This window comes from Castanea sativa, chromosome 1, assembly GCF_040712315.1.
Source record: "Castanea sativa cultivar Marrone di Chiusa Pesio chromosome 1, ASM4071231v1".
Classification (NCBI taxonomy): domain Eukaryota; kingdom Viridiplantae; phylum Streptophyta; class Magnoliopsida; order Fagales; family Fagaceae; genus Castanea; species Castanea sativa.
The window spans coordinates 16,328,326-16,345,350 of record NC_134013.1 but is presented as its reverse complement, the minus strand read 5'-3'; the positions used below and the strand labels follow the sequence as shown (position 1 = coordinate 16,345,350).

General features: G+C 33.4%; 1 protein-coding gene across 1 annotated transcript; it reads right to left on the bottom strand.

The window, feature by feature from the left end:
- Window positions 1-6,983: 6,983 nt before the first annotated feature.
- Window positions 6,984-12,999, bottom strand: LOC142644015 (squamosa promoter-binding-like protein 14). The gene is made up of 11 exons (XM_075818707.1): window positions 12,460-12,999; window positions 11,441-12,128; window positions 11,125-11,318; window positions 10,209-11,044; window positions 9,996-10,070; window positions 9,776-9,883; window positions 9,575-9,692; window positions 9,186-9,321; window positions 8,958-9,102; window positions 8,245-8,847; window positions 6,984-8,091 (listed from the first exon to the last, which is right to left on the bottom strand). The coding sequence occupies exons 2-11, from the start codon at window positions 12,067-12,069 to the stop codon at window positions 7,666-7,668; spliced, it is 3,270 nt and encodes a 1,089-aa protein (XP_075674822.1). The 5' UTR covers window positions 12,070-12,128; window positions 12,460-12,999; the 3' UTR covers window positions 6,984-7,665.
- Window positions 13,000-17,025: the final 4,026 nt, after the last annotated feature.

Here is a 17,025-nt window from a genome sequence, read left to right as displayed (position 1 = left end):
TGTATTTGCTTGCAGAACTTTCATATTTCGAACAGAAAAGCTAGGCTCTGACAGTGAAAAAATGTTCTTTAAATACCTGCTTATCTTATATAATCCATTCCTTATAATCGGATTATGCATGCATAATTAAAACCCACCTCTCGTCGGCTTCAATGCTAAGGCTCGGTTGTGTGACCACACTGATCGTACCTACCTTACATAACCGTATTAATTTTCCCATATGTTTTATTTTTTTACAATAATTATTTCATAACTTGTTAGTCGTTATTATTTAGTTATTATTTATCTATCGTACACATCTTACTTTTGATATACGAATTTTAGGTGTGAAATTATGAATGTTATGTGTATAGTGTACTGATTTACCCTTTAAAAATCAAATATAAAAGCTATTAATGAATAGGCTCAATTTTTATCAATTATAATTACTAATTATAAAACTACTAGAACAAAAGCAAAATTTCTTGATTATGTTGCAGTTATACTTCAAGGAGATACCTTAGCTAAAGCAGTGGGAAAAATCAGAAGAAAGCAAAGCCCAAAAAATTCCTTTGTTAAGTAATTTTCTTGGCGCCATGATGAAATTCTAAGAGAATTTTCAAAAATGATAAAAGAACAACTTTGTGGTTTTGTTGGAGAACCCTCAATTCAAGAAGATGCAAATTTTATAAGCTCCAGTGTCTAGTAGAATACTACAGACTATAAAGTTTATACCCAAGGAAATTAAAATATCCTAAAACATAAGTATATATGATTTCTCTCTCCTTGACTAGGAAAGAATATGATAGATTTAAATATTATCACCCCTTTTCAGCACCAAAAAAAAAAAAAATGATAGATTTTAGCACTTTTTATTTTTTTATTTGTTATACCAGAAATATTATGTTTTCCAAAGGTGCATGGTGATATTTTGCTAAGAAATAATTTTCTCCCTTTTTTTTTCAAGTTCCAAAACTGAAGTGTGGTAGCGTAGTAGGTTTCATTAAAGGTAGCACTTGATTAATTAATTAAGTTCAGCCGCAAATACATACCATTCTTGAATGTGGATTGTGAGGGTGTGACAAGACAGGATTTAACCGATAGTTTATGGTTCTTATAAATAAAAGTTCTGCCTCCATTTCAATGAACCAAAGCTAATAATTGTACAAGAAATTAGCATTTCTCAAGAGTATCAATCAGTGTATAATGCAACGGTGATCGGAAAAAGCGTTTAGGTACTGATCCAATTTAATTGTGTTAGCATGCATCTTAGAAACTTAAAAACAGTGGGACCTAGCTATCACTCTAAATTTTTTGTTTTTTTTTTTTGATGGAAAACCATCTTGAAAAGCTAAAATCATTAAAAATAAGATGCCTTTAGAAGCAAAATTCTTTCTCAAAGATATAGAAGATTGCTTCCTAATGATGATATATAAGGGTGTGTATGGATCGGATTAAAATGGGGTTTGAGATATTTTTTCAACCCAATCCAACATTTTCATGTTAAGAAATCTTTAATCCAGCTCAATTTACGGAAATTCTAAAAACTAATGCAACCCAACCTATAGGGATCAAGTTGGGTTGTTAGGTTGAGCCATTTTGTCAAAGCCTTAAGAAAAATTGAGTTTTTTTTTTTTAACTTATATATATATATATATAAAACATAGGAAATCTTTCTAAAAAAGATCCATTAGTCGTCTTTAGTCAGTAGCTAAAACGTATGAGCAACTCATGTGACCTCACCCACCATACTAGGTGCATTCACTCCTAATGGACTAAGAAATTTATGCTCGAGCCCAGGAGCAAACTATTTAAACTCACTATTCAATAAAAAAAAAATTAGGATTTACACAACTAGACCAAATATTCTATACTTCCAACTTTATCAAAATTAAATCTCAAAATACCAAAATATATTAAACTAACAAATTTAAACAAAGCCTCAAACTCTAATATAAATCAATCTAACAAATTCAAAATACATACAGTTCTTAAATTATTAATAGCGTGTGGATTGGGTTGGGTTGGTTTAATAGGGATGAAAATTGTGCTAATTTAAACCCAATCCCAGCTTCAAAAAAATAATAATAATACAAAACAAAAACAAAAAATAGAACCCAACCCAAATCCACAAAAAACCAATTCAGAATGTCCTGTTGAGTTGAGTTGGGCTAGTTTTGTCAAGTTGGTGTGTTGAATACACATGCACTACATCTCAAATAATATATGTAGGATTAGTGGTTCAGTCGGCAACAATAGTGTAGTTATAAAAAACAATGCTTGGGACATAATTTTTCTCAAAACTTGGTAAGGTTGTAAGTTATGCTTGTTGCAATATTGCTCTCTCATGTGTGTGTGTGTATATATAGACTCATCTTAACAAACTTTTATTGTGCACCAATCATAAGTCATAACATGTCACCTTATCTATTGTGAAAAAACAATTTCTTTGATAGCTAATCACTTCACTCCATTTTTTTTAATGCACTTTGTAGTCATCAAATACCATTGCTAATTTTATGGCAAAACTAATTTCTTGTTCTGGAAAAGTGAAAAATATTAGCCTTAATCCAGTACTCCTCTAACTATCTCTCTCCAAACAGTCTCAAGTTTTTAGTCCCCCATAGTCCCATTTCTAGGATCCATTTTTTGAAGCCTTACGTAGAAGTGATTGAGTTCTATTTTTTGAACTCTGATTAGAGTGAGAAGAAAGCTTTGCAACTATTTCTCAAATATGATTTGTTAAACTGGTGCTTTGATAATGTTCTCCCTCCTTCGCTTAGGAACCAATGGCAAAAATTGCCTGAAATCTCCACCAAATCAGACTCTTGTTTTCCTCTAAATGGTTTGTGTGCATAGCTTTGATCATTAAAGATAAATATGTCTTTGAATATCCTGTTTACTGCTTCAAATGCATATCTATGATCCATTGGTGCTTCATCCCAAATTATCAAACTTGCTTGAAAAATTAGCTCAGCAACTTGGGTCCTTGTTTAATACCACGTGTTGGCATTCTCAAGTGGATTAATCATTAATGGGGGTCTCAGATCTTTAATAAGTTGTACATCCTCCAGTGATGTGAAAATTTGGTTTAAGCGAGATTAAAGAAGAGATTAATTAACATAGTCATTGAAACAATAAACAATTTTGTACTCGTATATCAGAGATAGCTAAGCACTTAATTAGTAATAGAGAAATAGTACCATCCCTAGTCAATTAACCTAGCTTGATTTTAATTACACGTAATTGTATACCTTGCTTAATATCACATGTTGGCCTTCTCAAGTAAATTGATCATTAATGGGGATCTCAAATCTTTAAGAAGTTGTACATCCTCTGTGTCGTGAAAAAATCGGTTTAAGCAAGATTAAAGAAAGAGATAAATTAACAATGTCATAGAAGCTATAAACGATTCTGTACTTGTATATCAGAGATAGCTGAGAACTTAATTAGCACTAGAGGAATAGTAGTAAGGGTTGACCTTGTACTATCTCTAATAAAATACACGTAGTTTGTATATCTTGTCTACCCTCAGGATTTTGACAAATAATCTCATATAAAAAATTTTGGATTTCTGACCATTTGGATTTGCTGTATATGAATGCAATAAATAAATCTGAATTTTTTTTTTGAAGAAAAAATAATAAATAAATCTGAATTTCAAATCTATCTATATAGAGTAATAAATCTGAATTTCCACCTTGGATTTTGACTAATAAACCTGACTTTTTCATCTATATATTATTGCCATTGCATCTTCCTAATTTTGTACTATGTACTCTGGACTTCCTGTGATTATACGTAGCAAGTAAAACAATTCTTCTTCCCAATGAGCCGGTTTGTTGTGTCACATCGAACAACATCACACATTTTTGTAAATGTTTTTTGGTGAATAAACAAATTTTAGATCCCTTGCCTCTTGTATTTTGCACTGACTCAACAGTTGTACTTCAAATGAATAAAATTTCTTCCGTTAAAATCTATATGCATATATTCCCTCGTTGTAATGAATTCTCTATTAGTTTGACATATTTCTGTATTATTTTTGTAATGGATATTGTTAAATTACCTATTTTTCTAAAAATTTAAACTATTAAAAAATTGTGAATTTAATCATTTTTAATAATAGTTCTAACTGAAATTGCAATAAAATCCATCTTCTCCATAAGGCTTTGCATTGCCATTGAAGTTGGATAAACATCACTAAAAACGTTGTGGTCTCTTAGTTCCGTGTTATTCTTTAAGCTCATCTAGTCATTCAACGTATGTATTATATTTATTATATATATAGTCAGTCTTCAATTCTGATTTAAATTTCTATCTTTTCAGTCAAAATATATATATGATTTAAATCAACGCATATCAATTAACCCTTATTCAAGACATAATCAAGATACCTAAGTCAACTCTTTCTTGTACATATACCCCAACAATACATAAAAGTAAAAATAGAGATGCTTTTACAGTGAAAAACTCAAATGTTCTTTTCTATTTTCACAATATAACCGGCGAACAGGTTTTGTTTCTGAAACTCAGTCTATTATTCTTGGGATCTGATGCAATGAATTTGAGCGAGTCTTGATCAGCAAGGAAGGCATAGGCCGCATATAGCTGCATGGATTTACCCAATATGAAAGATCTGACCAGTAGGATCACACATGAAGGCACGTTTATCACATACAAGAGATGCAAATTTGAATTTGCTTTTAGTATTAGAGGAGGAATAAACTTGTCCAAGTGTGATGGACTAGTTAAAGTGATCAAAGCTTGCTCCTGACTCATTGCAACAGTCATGAGAAACCCCCCACAAAGCAATGGGAAAAGTCTGGTGACAATGAAATTGTCATCAACTTTTTCACCGAAACTTGTGTCTTTTGTGTCTATGTGGAATCTGATTTTGTATTCGATCTAGTTTGTGACTCAACTTAACTTGGAAGAGTTATGGTTTTAAATGGGATTTTTTGTGAAGCTTAGTCCATGGACCGCTTGTTTGGGATATATATTTGTCGCTTCAAAATTATAGTTATAGTTATTTGATGTATCATCGTACTGTATTATTACTCATGTATTATTTTCTGTGACATAATAAAAATCACTGTAACTTCATGGACGTAGGCAAATTGTCGAATCACATAAGTCTTGTGTCATGTGATTGTATTTTTTTTTTTTTTTTATGGGAATGTCATGTGATTCTTTGTGTTCTTTTCTATTTTTTTGCTTCTCATAGGTACTAGGAGTTAGGCTAAATTCTTAACAAGTACATACCAATGAAGTGAGTTTGTGAGAGATATGTGAATTTTTCTATGTCTAGCAAAATTACTTGCAATGATTTGTTTGGAGCCGGTACGTTGCTATCCAGGCCTAGTACTGGTAGTTACACCCTCATGTTCACTTTTTGTTGCTAAAATGGCTGTACATTTATATGTTTTGTATATTTGTATTTCTAGTTCCTAAAGTTTTGACACTGATGACTTCATTTATTAAGGGCTTAAGGCCAATTATTATTTCAACTGCTAGAATATGGTGCCGGCCAAGGGGAGCCAAAATTGTAATGACTAATGAACCAAGCTTGGACCCCCCCAACATATATCAATAGCAGACAAGAATCATGACAGATCACTCGAAGAAATAACCCGTGCCATAATTGCTTAAATTTAAATATAGTAGACAGTCAAGTTAATTAAGAAATAGAAATTAAAGCCCAACCCCATTGCTTATATCTGACTTGAGACTTCACTAATTTTTTTATATGATTAATAGAAAGTCTAATGATCTACATGACTTTATATATATATATTTATATATCAGTATTTAGACCCAGAAAATTTCCAATCAAACCGAAACATTCAAATTAACGAGCCAATGGGCAGAAAAGAGTGACGTTTGTTTCTTTTGGAGTGATTCTAATAGAATTGTTAATTGCAGAAATGCCAATATGATTTGAGAGATCGGAAGCATAAAGAGACCTTCCTCTTTTTTTTATTTCATTGCGACAAAATTGCCATTTTCAAATCCTTGAAGATATAGTTTTTGATAGTGTAAGAAGTCAAGCATTATGAGACTATGGTCTAATCTTATAACCAAAAGTTACTGTTATCAATTCACCCTTACAATAATGCATTAACTGGGAAATACAAGGGTGGAACAACCATGCGGAACGGTTCTGAAAGTTCCATTTTGCCTTTTTTGGACCTCCGAAGGTCAGCACTCAAGTTGTAGACACAAATTTTATCAGCATCTTGTTAAGGATTTTAGTTAGTATTCAAATGCGCAGCATGATACATGTAACCTTTCAATAAAAATGGGAGCATGCTAGAGTTGCTTCCTCATAATTCTTAGGTTAGTTATAAAGTCGGTAATACCACGTTTACTGAGTAACCAATTCCGCGATAGAGTACACTAACCAGTAATAGTAATCAATTAAACATGATACAACTGTCAATAGCCTTGTAGCTTAACTGGCTAGCATCTTCTAGTGTTTCCAATAAAGACATTCAAGTTTCAATTCCCCTTATCCCTAACTATTGAATTCGACAAAAATACATGATGCAACCATTGGCGCCCATGTAGGATCAATGAGTAAAACTTTGGGTGTGGACTGCATAAAAAATGCCTTCTAAGTTTTAACAGTTGGTAATATTTGGTAAACGAGTTCATAATGCCAGAGGTTAATGCTTTAGAAAAGCTGATAATACGTTTTAGAATAAAGTAGTTCACTAACCATGTTCTAATATGGAGCTAAAAGTCAAAAGGGTAAAAAGAAAAAGAGATGAGCATATCTTCTAGTCTGGCTAACTAGCATCGTCTTCAATTTCCACGTGAAGCACTAAGATTTATGTACTCCAAAAGTCCAAACACATCAAGAGAACCAGGACTGTTTTACTGCTTTCGATTGCTGAATTAGTAAGCTATAGACTGGGTAATCATCAGGCCTTACTATGAAGTTTCTTCACTTTTCAATGGAAAAGAATACAACTTAGAAAAGTCCAAGTCCCCAAAGCAAGTGGGCAAAGTATAGACCAAATGCCTCTTATTTTAAATATAATTGAACAAATATTTCACTATTAAATCATGTGAGATTGTCACTAATGACATTGACCCAAACAATCAACTTTTTAGTGACAAATTTACATAGTAAAACCTAGAATTATGATGCCATGACTTATACAATAAACAAAAAAGGGGGGAAAAACCACATAAATTAACCAAATTAAACCTCTAATGACACTATACATGCTTACATCTTCTCAACTTCTCTATTTCCCTCCATCTCAATCCAACACCTTGTCATCAATGAAACTTTCCATCCTTCTCCTCGCTTTCACTCTCCTAAGGAATGTCATAGTCTATAGCGTCTTAAGAGTTGAAGATTTATAAATTCCAAAGTCAAAAGAAATATCACCAATTTTTCAGCACAACTCAACTGAAAAAAAGGGTTCACAGTCTATGATATCCCAGCTCTTAAATTTGTTAGGAAGAAATATGCCGCATCTGGATCATGCCATACCTGAATCTGCTTTAATGTCCTTGTTTCTCAGTTCAGCCATGCTGCTCCTGTTCAACTCCTAGGTCCCATTTTCAATAAGTAATCTGCATTAGATATCTGAATCAACTTGCACTTTTGTCTGACCCTGAGTTGTTAGTTGCTTGTTTTCTTCTTTATCCAATATTCATTTCCTGTTAACACTATTGTGTACCATAATCTAAATTCTCCCACTTGAACGGAGCAACTGAGCCAATGTCTGGCGAGCCTCGGAAAAACACACAGACACATACGCAAACAGCAGCTATGGCAAGCATTGAGTGAATGAAGGGACGCTGAAGCAGTCCTTGTGAACCTGCAATCCTCATGTCGTACTTTGTTGCCTTTACAGCACACCTAGCACAAGATCTGGACCCTTGTTTGAATTGGGAAATCTTATGCTGCTGCTCCATTGTCAACTGTGGTTGCTCTATCTCATTACTGATTGTTACTGAAACTTGACCATTCTTTCTGTCAGCAAGTTTACGAGCCACCAGCTTGTTGTAAGAGTGATTACTCCTCGTCATAGCATAAGCATATGGCGACTGCCCAGTTGCATCCAGAAGAGAATTCCAGCAGCTCAATCCAATCTACAAGAGTAAGGAAAAACAAAAAGGATAAATAAGAATCCAAAAGAGAAAATGCAAACCCATATATCTCAGCAGCTTTGCTTTTCTTTTAATGTTCAGTGATCAAGACAGGCCATCTAAATTACAAAAGTACTGGTAGAAGTAGTAGAATACCTCCAGTGGATCACTTGTCAAAGCATCTATCATCTCGTCCGAACCTGATGTACAAGCAGCCAGATGTAAAGGTGTAACACCACCAGGTCCTGTATAATTTGGTGGAAAAATATATTTCTTGGAGGCATCGTTACTGCTAATAATAAAATAATGGATGAGCACATCAACCATCTTCCTGCACCTCCTTTTAACTGCCCGGTTCAAGAGCTGAATCTCAGATAGTGTCTCCATAGATTCCTTTGACAGCTCATCCCCATCCAAGTTTCTTTCAACCAGCATGTCTAGCAGTGTTTTCACCAAAGCACAACAGTCCCTTTCAACAGAGAATGTAAGTAAAAATTTGAGCCGGCTAAGTGAATAATCAGGACCCCCAAGCAAAGAAGAGTTCCCTTTCCTTTGGAAAAGCCATCCAAGTTCATTCAAGAAGTGCAGAATCTCCTCCCGTGATCTTGGCTGCCCAAAATCATTAGTATTGTCTTCTAAAATGAAATCACAATCTTTTGTCTCCAAATCAATCTCAGATTCAAGGAGCCTCAATTCTTTACATATGATAGAATTAGCTATTATCACAGGAAAACAGTTGCCCTTGAAACCATTTTCTACCTGTTCATAATATTGGTGTAGGTTATGTAGGATGGAGATTTTTCAAGGATTCTATTCAGAGTTCTGAATGGAAAACTAACATAAACGGAAGAATTTTTAAAGAGTATTACCTCAATGAAACAGCGACCAACAACACCAGGAGATGCATTGTGAATTTTAAAATCAACCAAGTTTATCTCATCACATGCAGTGTCTTGATAGGTTGATCCCGTAATTTCCTTTGATGTGTAGCCACCCATATAAGTGCAGTGAATCCTGCACAATTTATAAACTATTGTTGCTAAAAACAGACACAAATTAACAGACATATCTTCACACAAGAAGCACATCTTACTTACTTGGTGCCATGATTAGACAAATTTCTCCCCTTTAATAGAAGAGAAGTTTCTTGCCCACCCACAACTGCCAAAGGGGACACCAAAATCAACTCCGGGGAACTCCATGTTCTCCAGGATTTGCATAAACGTATCTTTCCTGCAGAACGATATAAATATCAAGGTGTAAACAATCACAGGGAAATTATCCAAATATCAATTTTATTTATGAATCATCAAAATGAAACAATTTTTTTTCATATATGTTCATCTGGATGGTATAACATCATTTCACAATTCAAATACATTTTATAAAATCCCAACTTCAGAATTCAGAGGAATACATTTATCAAAAAGCAGAGTCCATAACCTTTCAAAAAAAAAAATTATCCAACACCACCATTAGCACTCACCATCTTTATGTGATGCTAATTGGCTCCCTGCATGAACTATAAACCTCCCACTTCTCCAAAAATCAGAGTCTGAAGATTGAACAAGAGAAGTGACACGCTCAAGAAGGCTTTGTTCAAGCTGCAAAGAATACATACACCCTGCAAGTGGTCAGCAAAGTGGTTACATAAATGTTATAACTGGCATTACAACAGTTCACTCACTTGTTCCCAGGAAGCGGATGACATAGACACATAAATTGATAGAACCACGCAACCAGGTCTTATGTAGCTCTCCATTTCTGATGGACTGTTAGAGAGCCAATTGTATATCTAAACAAGAAAAACAATTATATTATTAACAGTCACCAAAAACATTATTAAGTCTCCATGCCAATCGAAATAACAACATGAACAAGTTAAAAATATACCATAAACTCCTCACCTGTGTCCGCAGAGACCCTGGGAAATGACTTGGATCCTTATCAAATAGCTTAAAAAGTATTCGACCAGTACGATCCTGCAGGAGGAACCATACAACCATTCCATACCCATAAGACATTTGACAAACTAAATTTCAGACACCCTAAGAAGAAAAGAAAGGAGCAGCAACCAAGTACTTATAAAGCTCAAAAAAAAGCATCCAGTGTCAAGCTACCTGTGTATCAGAATTCAGACTAGAAGGTGAATGATCAGATCCAGAAGAAGTATACCCAGCTTGATAGGGAAAACTTTGAAATGAACCAGCTTCACCTCCTGTATTTGATCCTCTAAAAAGATCAAAAGGCCTATTACAATCACGAGCTCTGCTAGCTACAACATTTGCATTAACCCCTCCACTTATTAACATTTTCTCAGGCTTCGTAGTTTCCTTTTTGTGCTGCATTGGGAATAGCTTTGGAACAGCAGGAGGAGAAGACGAAGGAGACCTCTCTTCAATCGGATTACTGCTGTCAGATGAGAAATACTTCCTAGAAGATGCCAGTTTGGGCGGGCTATCATTCTCGGGTGAGGAGCTGAATAGCTGTAAAGGTAAATTTACTGGCATTTCTTGAACCTGACCATCTGAATCTTCCATAGGAGACTGGTAACTGCTACTACTTCTTGCCCCTCCAACTGATGGGAACTCAAGAGGAGAAATCTTTTGCAAATTGGAACCAGTAGCCTGGTCACGGCTAGTCATCTTCTCGCTGTCACTGCTCTGGCTGCTCTTTTGAGATAGCATTGTAAGAGCATCAGGAGCAGATGTTGCTAGAGTAGTTGATAGAACAGTAAGCAAGTCCATTGTTGACGGAGAAGATGGGTTCCCATTCAATTTGTTTTGATGTTCCAATGAATTATGATCAGGAACTTTCCTATTCAAACTTCCTAAATTGGGCAACTTTGCTGCAAGGTCCACCGGCAAAGGTAGCGAATTTATCTTACCAAGAATCTGAATGAGCTGGTCTCTATCTGGTACAGAAGAGCAATTGATATTCTTGTCCTGATTTTTCCCTATAATTCAAAATTACATAGAATGAGCATAATATTTAGATTCGAGAAAGTCATGCATCAACTTAACCAGTGTCATTTACCTTGCACACGAGCTAAAGCGGTCAACAAGTTGACAATATCCAAATTTGCACTGGTTCCATTATCACGATTTCCTGGGAGTAACAAGCGTGAGGTAACATCCTCTGGTTGGGTTTTCCTTCTTCGTCGATTATGCCCAGCAAGTCTACGCCTACAGCTCCTCTTGCCCTCGTCGAACTCAGAAAGGGGATGAAACCTGCAAAAAACGCCAAGCAACAAAGAGATTAAACACAGCAACACAACAATTTTGAAACCACTCATAAGTCATTACCATAAACAACCAAAAAATCCAAAAAGGGGAGCTCGTCCTTGTCCAACCTGCTACACTGCTGGCAGAACCTCTGCATCTGATTGGCAACAAGGGCTCTAGTAGCTTTGCTGTGAACCTCACACACCTTATGGCGGCGGTGATAGTCTTTCGCAGTTGACAGATCCTCCTTACAGTTATCCACCTGACACATGGGATAGTTCCCTCCTCCGCCACCGCCACCGCCACTGGGAGATCCGGACCGGACCCTTTTGTTCGGCCTAGACGCAGGGACCGGCCCAGCCGCATCCTGCCCAGGCTCCTCCACAGAATTCAAGCCACCCCAAAGATTCAAGTTCAACCGAAGCCGCTCATCCTCTTCTTCATCCACAGTCAACGCCATAGACTCTTCTTTCCTTTTCTGCTCCATTTGAGCAGCAACAGCAGGAGTTCCCAACCGCAGTAACTCCTCAGCATCGACTGGTTTCGCAACGAATCCGACACTATCCCAATCCCAAACCTTAGGATTCCAGTTATCCCTAGTGTTTTGAAGCCCAGTTGGTGGTTGTGTAAATCGTTGTTGTGCTTGATAATTAGGCAGATCACGCTTCTTCGCCATGGTATACCGACTCGCCAGTGCCTGGTGCTGGTGGTGGTGTATGAAAAGGGGCGGAGCAACCTGTGCACCTGCCTCCTCCATATCTCTCTCTCTCTCTCTCTCTCTCTCTAAACTCTAAACGCAACCCTCCACAGAGCTACCTATATGTTACAAAAGAAAAGAAAAAAAAAAAAAGTCAAGAAATTTATCCATACATGTGTTCTTGCTAAAACAAATTCAACCTCAAAAAAAAACAAAAAAAAACAAAAAACTGAAAAATAAATTATGGCAAACACAAACGGAGATAACAAAGACCAGAGCTTTAAGAGTTAAGAATACAAAAATAAGAAAAACCCAATCGACGACATAATTTCACGGCTATTAACACGGTCACACAAAGATTCTAAGTCCTAACTACAGTACAGGATTATATATATGTAACGAGAATAAATAGCTAAAAAGATAAACAAAACGAAACTCACAACTGCTTACCTTCACAGAATTGTAAGCTTCAGCCACATGTCCTTAGCGAGAAAAAAGAGGAATCTTGAAATTCATCATCATAATAACCAAAAAAAAACCCAAACTTTTCCTATGTATTAACCGAACCCAGATCTATGTTTTGTATTTTTTTTTTTTTGTCTTTTCAAATTGTAACTAAAACAAATAACCTTCGAATCTGAAATCTAAAACTGTAAGAGCTGTGCTCATATGCCACTCCGAAACCATCACAGATTTTTTAGCAGAAAATGAGAAAAGAAAAAAAAAAGAAAAAAAAAAACCGATCCAGTAGAACTGTAGAAACTGAAACACAGAGAGAGTCACACCCAAAAACACATAAAAATAAAAACTCTTCCGCAACTATGTTTTACTTTTGCTTTTCAACTTTTTTTTTCCTGTCCTTGCCTTCTAACAAACTCTTTCTTTTTCGTTCGGTGTTGGCAGAAACCGTAAATTGATGAAAGATTGAGGTTTTAGTAGGGGCCGCCCAATACAGACGAAGAATCTAACACCTTTACTAAATAAACTTTTACTTTTTAAAAATATTTGAGAAAAATAAATAAAATTAAAGAATGCGTTAAAAACAAAAAAGGCTTTGACGTTCACACACAACATGATAACAGTCCGTAGTAGTCCGTATACTCCATAGGAATGTGAGTAGTAAAAGTAAACCAAGCCTTTGTTACGGACAATATTTTACGACCCTTATCGCTTCCCATCCGACTCACGTCACACACTAATTCCAAAGAGTGTGTCTTTTTTTTCTTTTTTCTTTTTTTTTTAATATAAAACTCATCTTCTAATTTTCTTCAGATTTTATTTTAGTCCTATAAGTTTAGTTTTATTCATTTCAGTCCTCTAAGTTTCAGATCTATTTAATTAAGGTCTTTTTTTTAACTTTTGTTAAAATTTTTTGAAAAAAAAATTCTGGAAAATATTTTCAATCATTAATTAAATTTTTTAATTTAAAATATTTGAAAAAAGATTTATAAAATTTAATAATTAACCACAACATATAACAAAAGTTGATAGAAATGATTTGATTGAATAAACTTGAAAAATAAAGGACTGAAATGAACAAAAATAAAGTTAGAGGACTGAAATGACATCTGAAGAAAGTTAGAGGGTCAGTTTTGCATTTTACCATTTTTTTTATAAGATATGATAAAATAAAATAAAATAATTTGATTAAAGATAGGATAGAATTTAAGCTTATAAATTAGAACTATGTTTATAATTATGATTTTAAAACGGGATCAAATAATCGAAAAAGAGACTGTTACTAATTTTTCATAATTTTGACATTTTTTTTCCTAGTTTTTCCAATTTGTACTAATTTAATTTGTGGTTGAACCAAATGGTCTATCCAGTTTTTAAAACAACATTTATAATAAACGACAAGTGAGAAAATACTATAATAAGTATTCGTTTGAGAACAATTTATTTAAATATTTATTGAAAATATTGTAGATAATAAATAAAAGCCAAATAAAATAAATAAGTGACTTATGTGGAACTCACAAATAATAGCAAAAATAAATAATAAACTGGCTTATAAATTCATCTAAAACTGACACTAAGAATGCGTTTGGATAGGAGGCTGCGTCCACGTCTGGCCAGTTTTTTTTTTTTTTTTTTTTTTTTCCACGCGCATGTGTCACTGTTCATTGGCCATGAACAGTGATTTTAGGACAATGAACAGTACTTTTTGGGATGAACAGTAATTTTTACACATTAAAAAATTATTTTTGTACAGTATTTTCAGTTTTCAGCAATAAGTTCTATCCAAACGGACTCTAAGTCTTGAAGACACACAACAAATTTTGTAACTTGTTTTTCTTGTTGTGGTTAATGTACAAGATTTGCATCTAAAAGTAATACTACATTAATTACCATTTATAATCTCAAATTTTGTTGAAAAAAAATTATAAATTTTTTTATGTTTGTAATATTGTTGAAATTACAACCTAACCTAAGAAATTAATAGGTGAGGTCCCCAAAATGTTTTATCTTAAATGAACTTATTTTTCTCCTAAAGGTATAATTGGAATAGGACTTTTTAATATTCTTTTTTTTATTAATGTATATTATTTGAATTTTTTTTCAAAAGAACAAATTAAGGATAAAATTATATTGAAACTTAATTTAAAAGATAAATTAATAAAATAAAAGATACCGGGTAAAATAGTCAAATAGAAGATAAAAAATATCTCTCAAATATATCTAAGTAGATACCCTATCTTCTTCTTTTTTATCTCTAGTGATTGATGATGTACATGTACTATTGGGGTTGTGGAAGAGATGCATGAAAGATTACAAAAGATTTTGAATTGACACCAATGTTGTATCGGCCAAAACTTTTTTTTTTTTTTTTTTTTTAGGAAGAAGACTGTTAATGCTTAAGTTAACAGCATGTGAATATTTTCTCAATGTCTTCCTTGTACACTTACATTTTAAAGTCTCAAATTTTTTATCACATTATAAATGCATCAAACATACACAAGTTACAATAATAGGAATCTATTTCTAAAATCATCCTCTCTTTTTTTAATTATATCAAACGGCTCCCAAGTTCAAGCGCATTGAGACTTTTTACTTGTTTATTAAATTTTATTTGCATTAATAATCCATAGATTTGCTTTTTGTACATTTTTTTATATATTCAAATCATAATCAATCTACAATCATTATTACACAGTCATTATCAATACACTTTTTTACCCACTAACTAGTACAACTTATCATCTTAAAAAAATTACTATGCCCTAAATGTCATTTCTACATTTTATCAAAAAAGAAAAAGTTATTTCCACATACTTCTCGTAGAATAATTAAACTTTTATATATATATAATCATTATTACACAGTCATTATCAATACACTTTTTTACCCACTAACTAGTACAACTTATCATCTTAAAAAAATTACTATGCCCTAAAAGTCATTTCTACATTTTATCAAAAAAGAAAAAGTTATTTCCACATACTTCTCGTAGAATAATTAAACTTTTATATATATATAATCATTATTACACAGTCATTATCAATACACTTTTTTATCCACTAACTAGTACAACTTATCATCTTAAAAAAATTACTATGCCCTAAAAGTCATTTCTACATTTTATCAAAAAAGAAAAAGTTATTTCCACATACTTCTCGTAGAATAATTAAACTTTTATATATATATATATATGAACAAACAAGAGAACCTCTGATTTATTTATCGAGGAAAACTTCACAGTTAATGAACTGGCAAAAATAAATTTATGCTTTTAAGTTACCAAAACAATATCTGCAAGATTTTATAGGAGCTTTAATTGATGTACCTGTAATGTTCTATCAAAAATAACTACTGTGTAGGTCATAAATGGGACTAACTTTGTTTGGAAAAATTATTGTATACTCCCAAAATATTATAGATGTGTATTTTTCTTCTCACATGAATGGTGAATCTTATTAATTAAATTCATAGTGAGACTCACTATTCATGTGAAAAAAAAATACACATTTATAATACTTTGGGAGTACTTAATGATTTGGTTTGAAGACAATCCAAAAAAAAAAACCATTTACAAGATGATTTTAATTTTTACCAATTACGTAGCTCAATAAAATTGCTTGCATGGCATCAATTATTTTTTCATGAATAGACCAGAAACTCATTAATACTCTCTCATTTTTTGAAACCTACCTAACAACTCAATTCATGAACATGTCAGTTTGGCATGTCAGAGCTAGCTAACTGGATGTTTCTTAAATCTTAGCTGTTTCAAAATTGATCTAACCTCATATCATATCATATCAGGGACCCAAAAAGAGAAAACACCTAGTAGTATCTTTTCTTAACGTGCGTAAGGGATTTGATACCTTGCCATATTCCCTAAACTATGAAAACATGTCTTTAGCAGAAGGGCCAGGTTTTAATAATTTCAATGTTGAACCAAAAATATAAAAGCTAAACTTTAAACACTTATTTTTCTTAGGTAGAATTTATTCAAACTGTGTACAATATATTAAAATGTATAAATATGAGCGTTACACCAACCATTTTTATGAATTAAAAAAAAAAACAAATAAGCGATGTTTTTTTTTTTTTTCAGTGAATATAATTAGATAATTGGATTGGGAGTATAGTCCTATATAGGAGGACACAAATGGCTTGCCTTGTATGAAATTATTTTTGTTTATTTATTTTTATTAAATTCGATGCTGTTCTTCTCAGTATGATATGTGGACAACTTCTATTAATTCGTTTTGCGTAACCATTATTGAAGGGGATAAAAAATGGAAGATGAATATTCCCATATTATTTGAAGGGACGGAGATCATGAAGACGGTTAGGGCTTGAAGGGACGCGACTATGACGGTTAACTTTTACTGAGTACCCGTCATGTATGTATTAATTGTAGTTTCCAGGTGGCATGTAATTTGATATGCTTCAGATGAACTTTTGCGTTATCCCCACGCAAACGTGCGCACTTGGACTTCTTGCGACACATGTTTGAGAAGACTCCTATATGAAAATAAATTTGAGAAGGAAGTTGTATCCTAAAAG

What these genes read in the sequence shown, in the direction of transcription:
- LOC142644015 (XM_075818707.1), bottom strand. Translation starts at nt 12,069, where the DNA reads ATGGAGGAGGCAGGTGCACAGGTTGCTCCGCCCCTTTTCATACACCAC. An exon ending in GTCTGAATTCTGATACACAG is followed by an intron (nt 10,071 to 10,208) that starts GTAGCTTGACAC and finishes TTCCTCCTGCAG; the next exon opens with GATCGTACTGGTCGAATACT. An exon ending in ATTAGCATCACATAAAGATG is followed by an intron (nt 9,322 to 9,574) that starts GTGAGTGCTAAT and finishes ATCGTTCTGCAG; the next exon opens with GAAAGATACGTTTATGCAAA.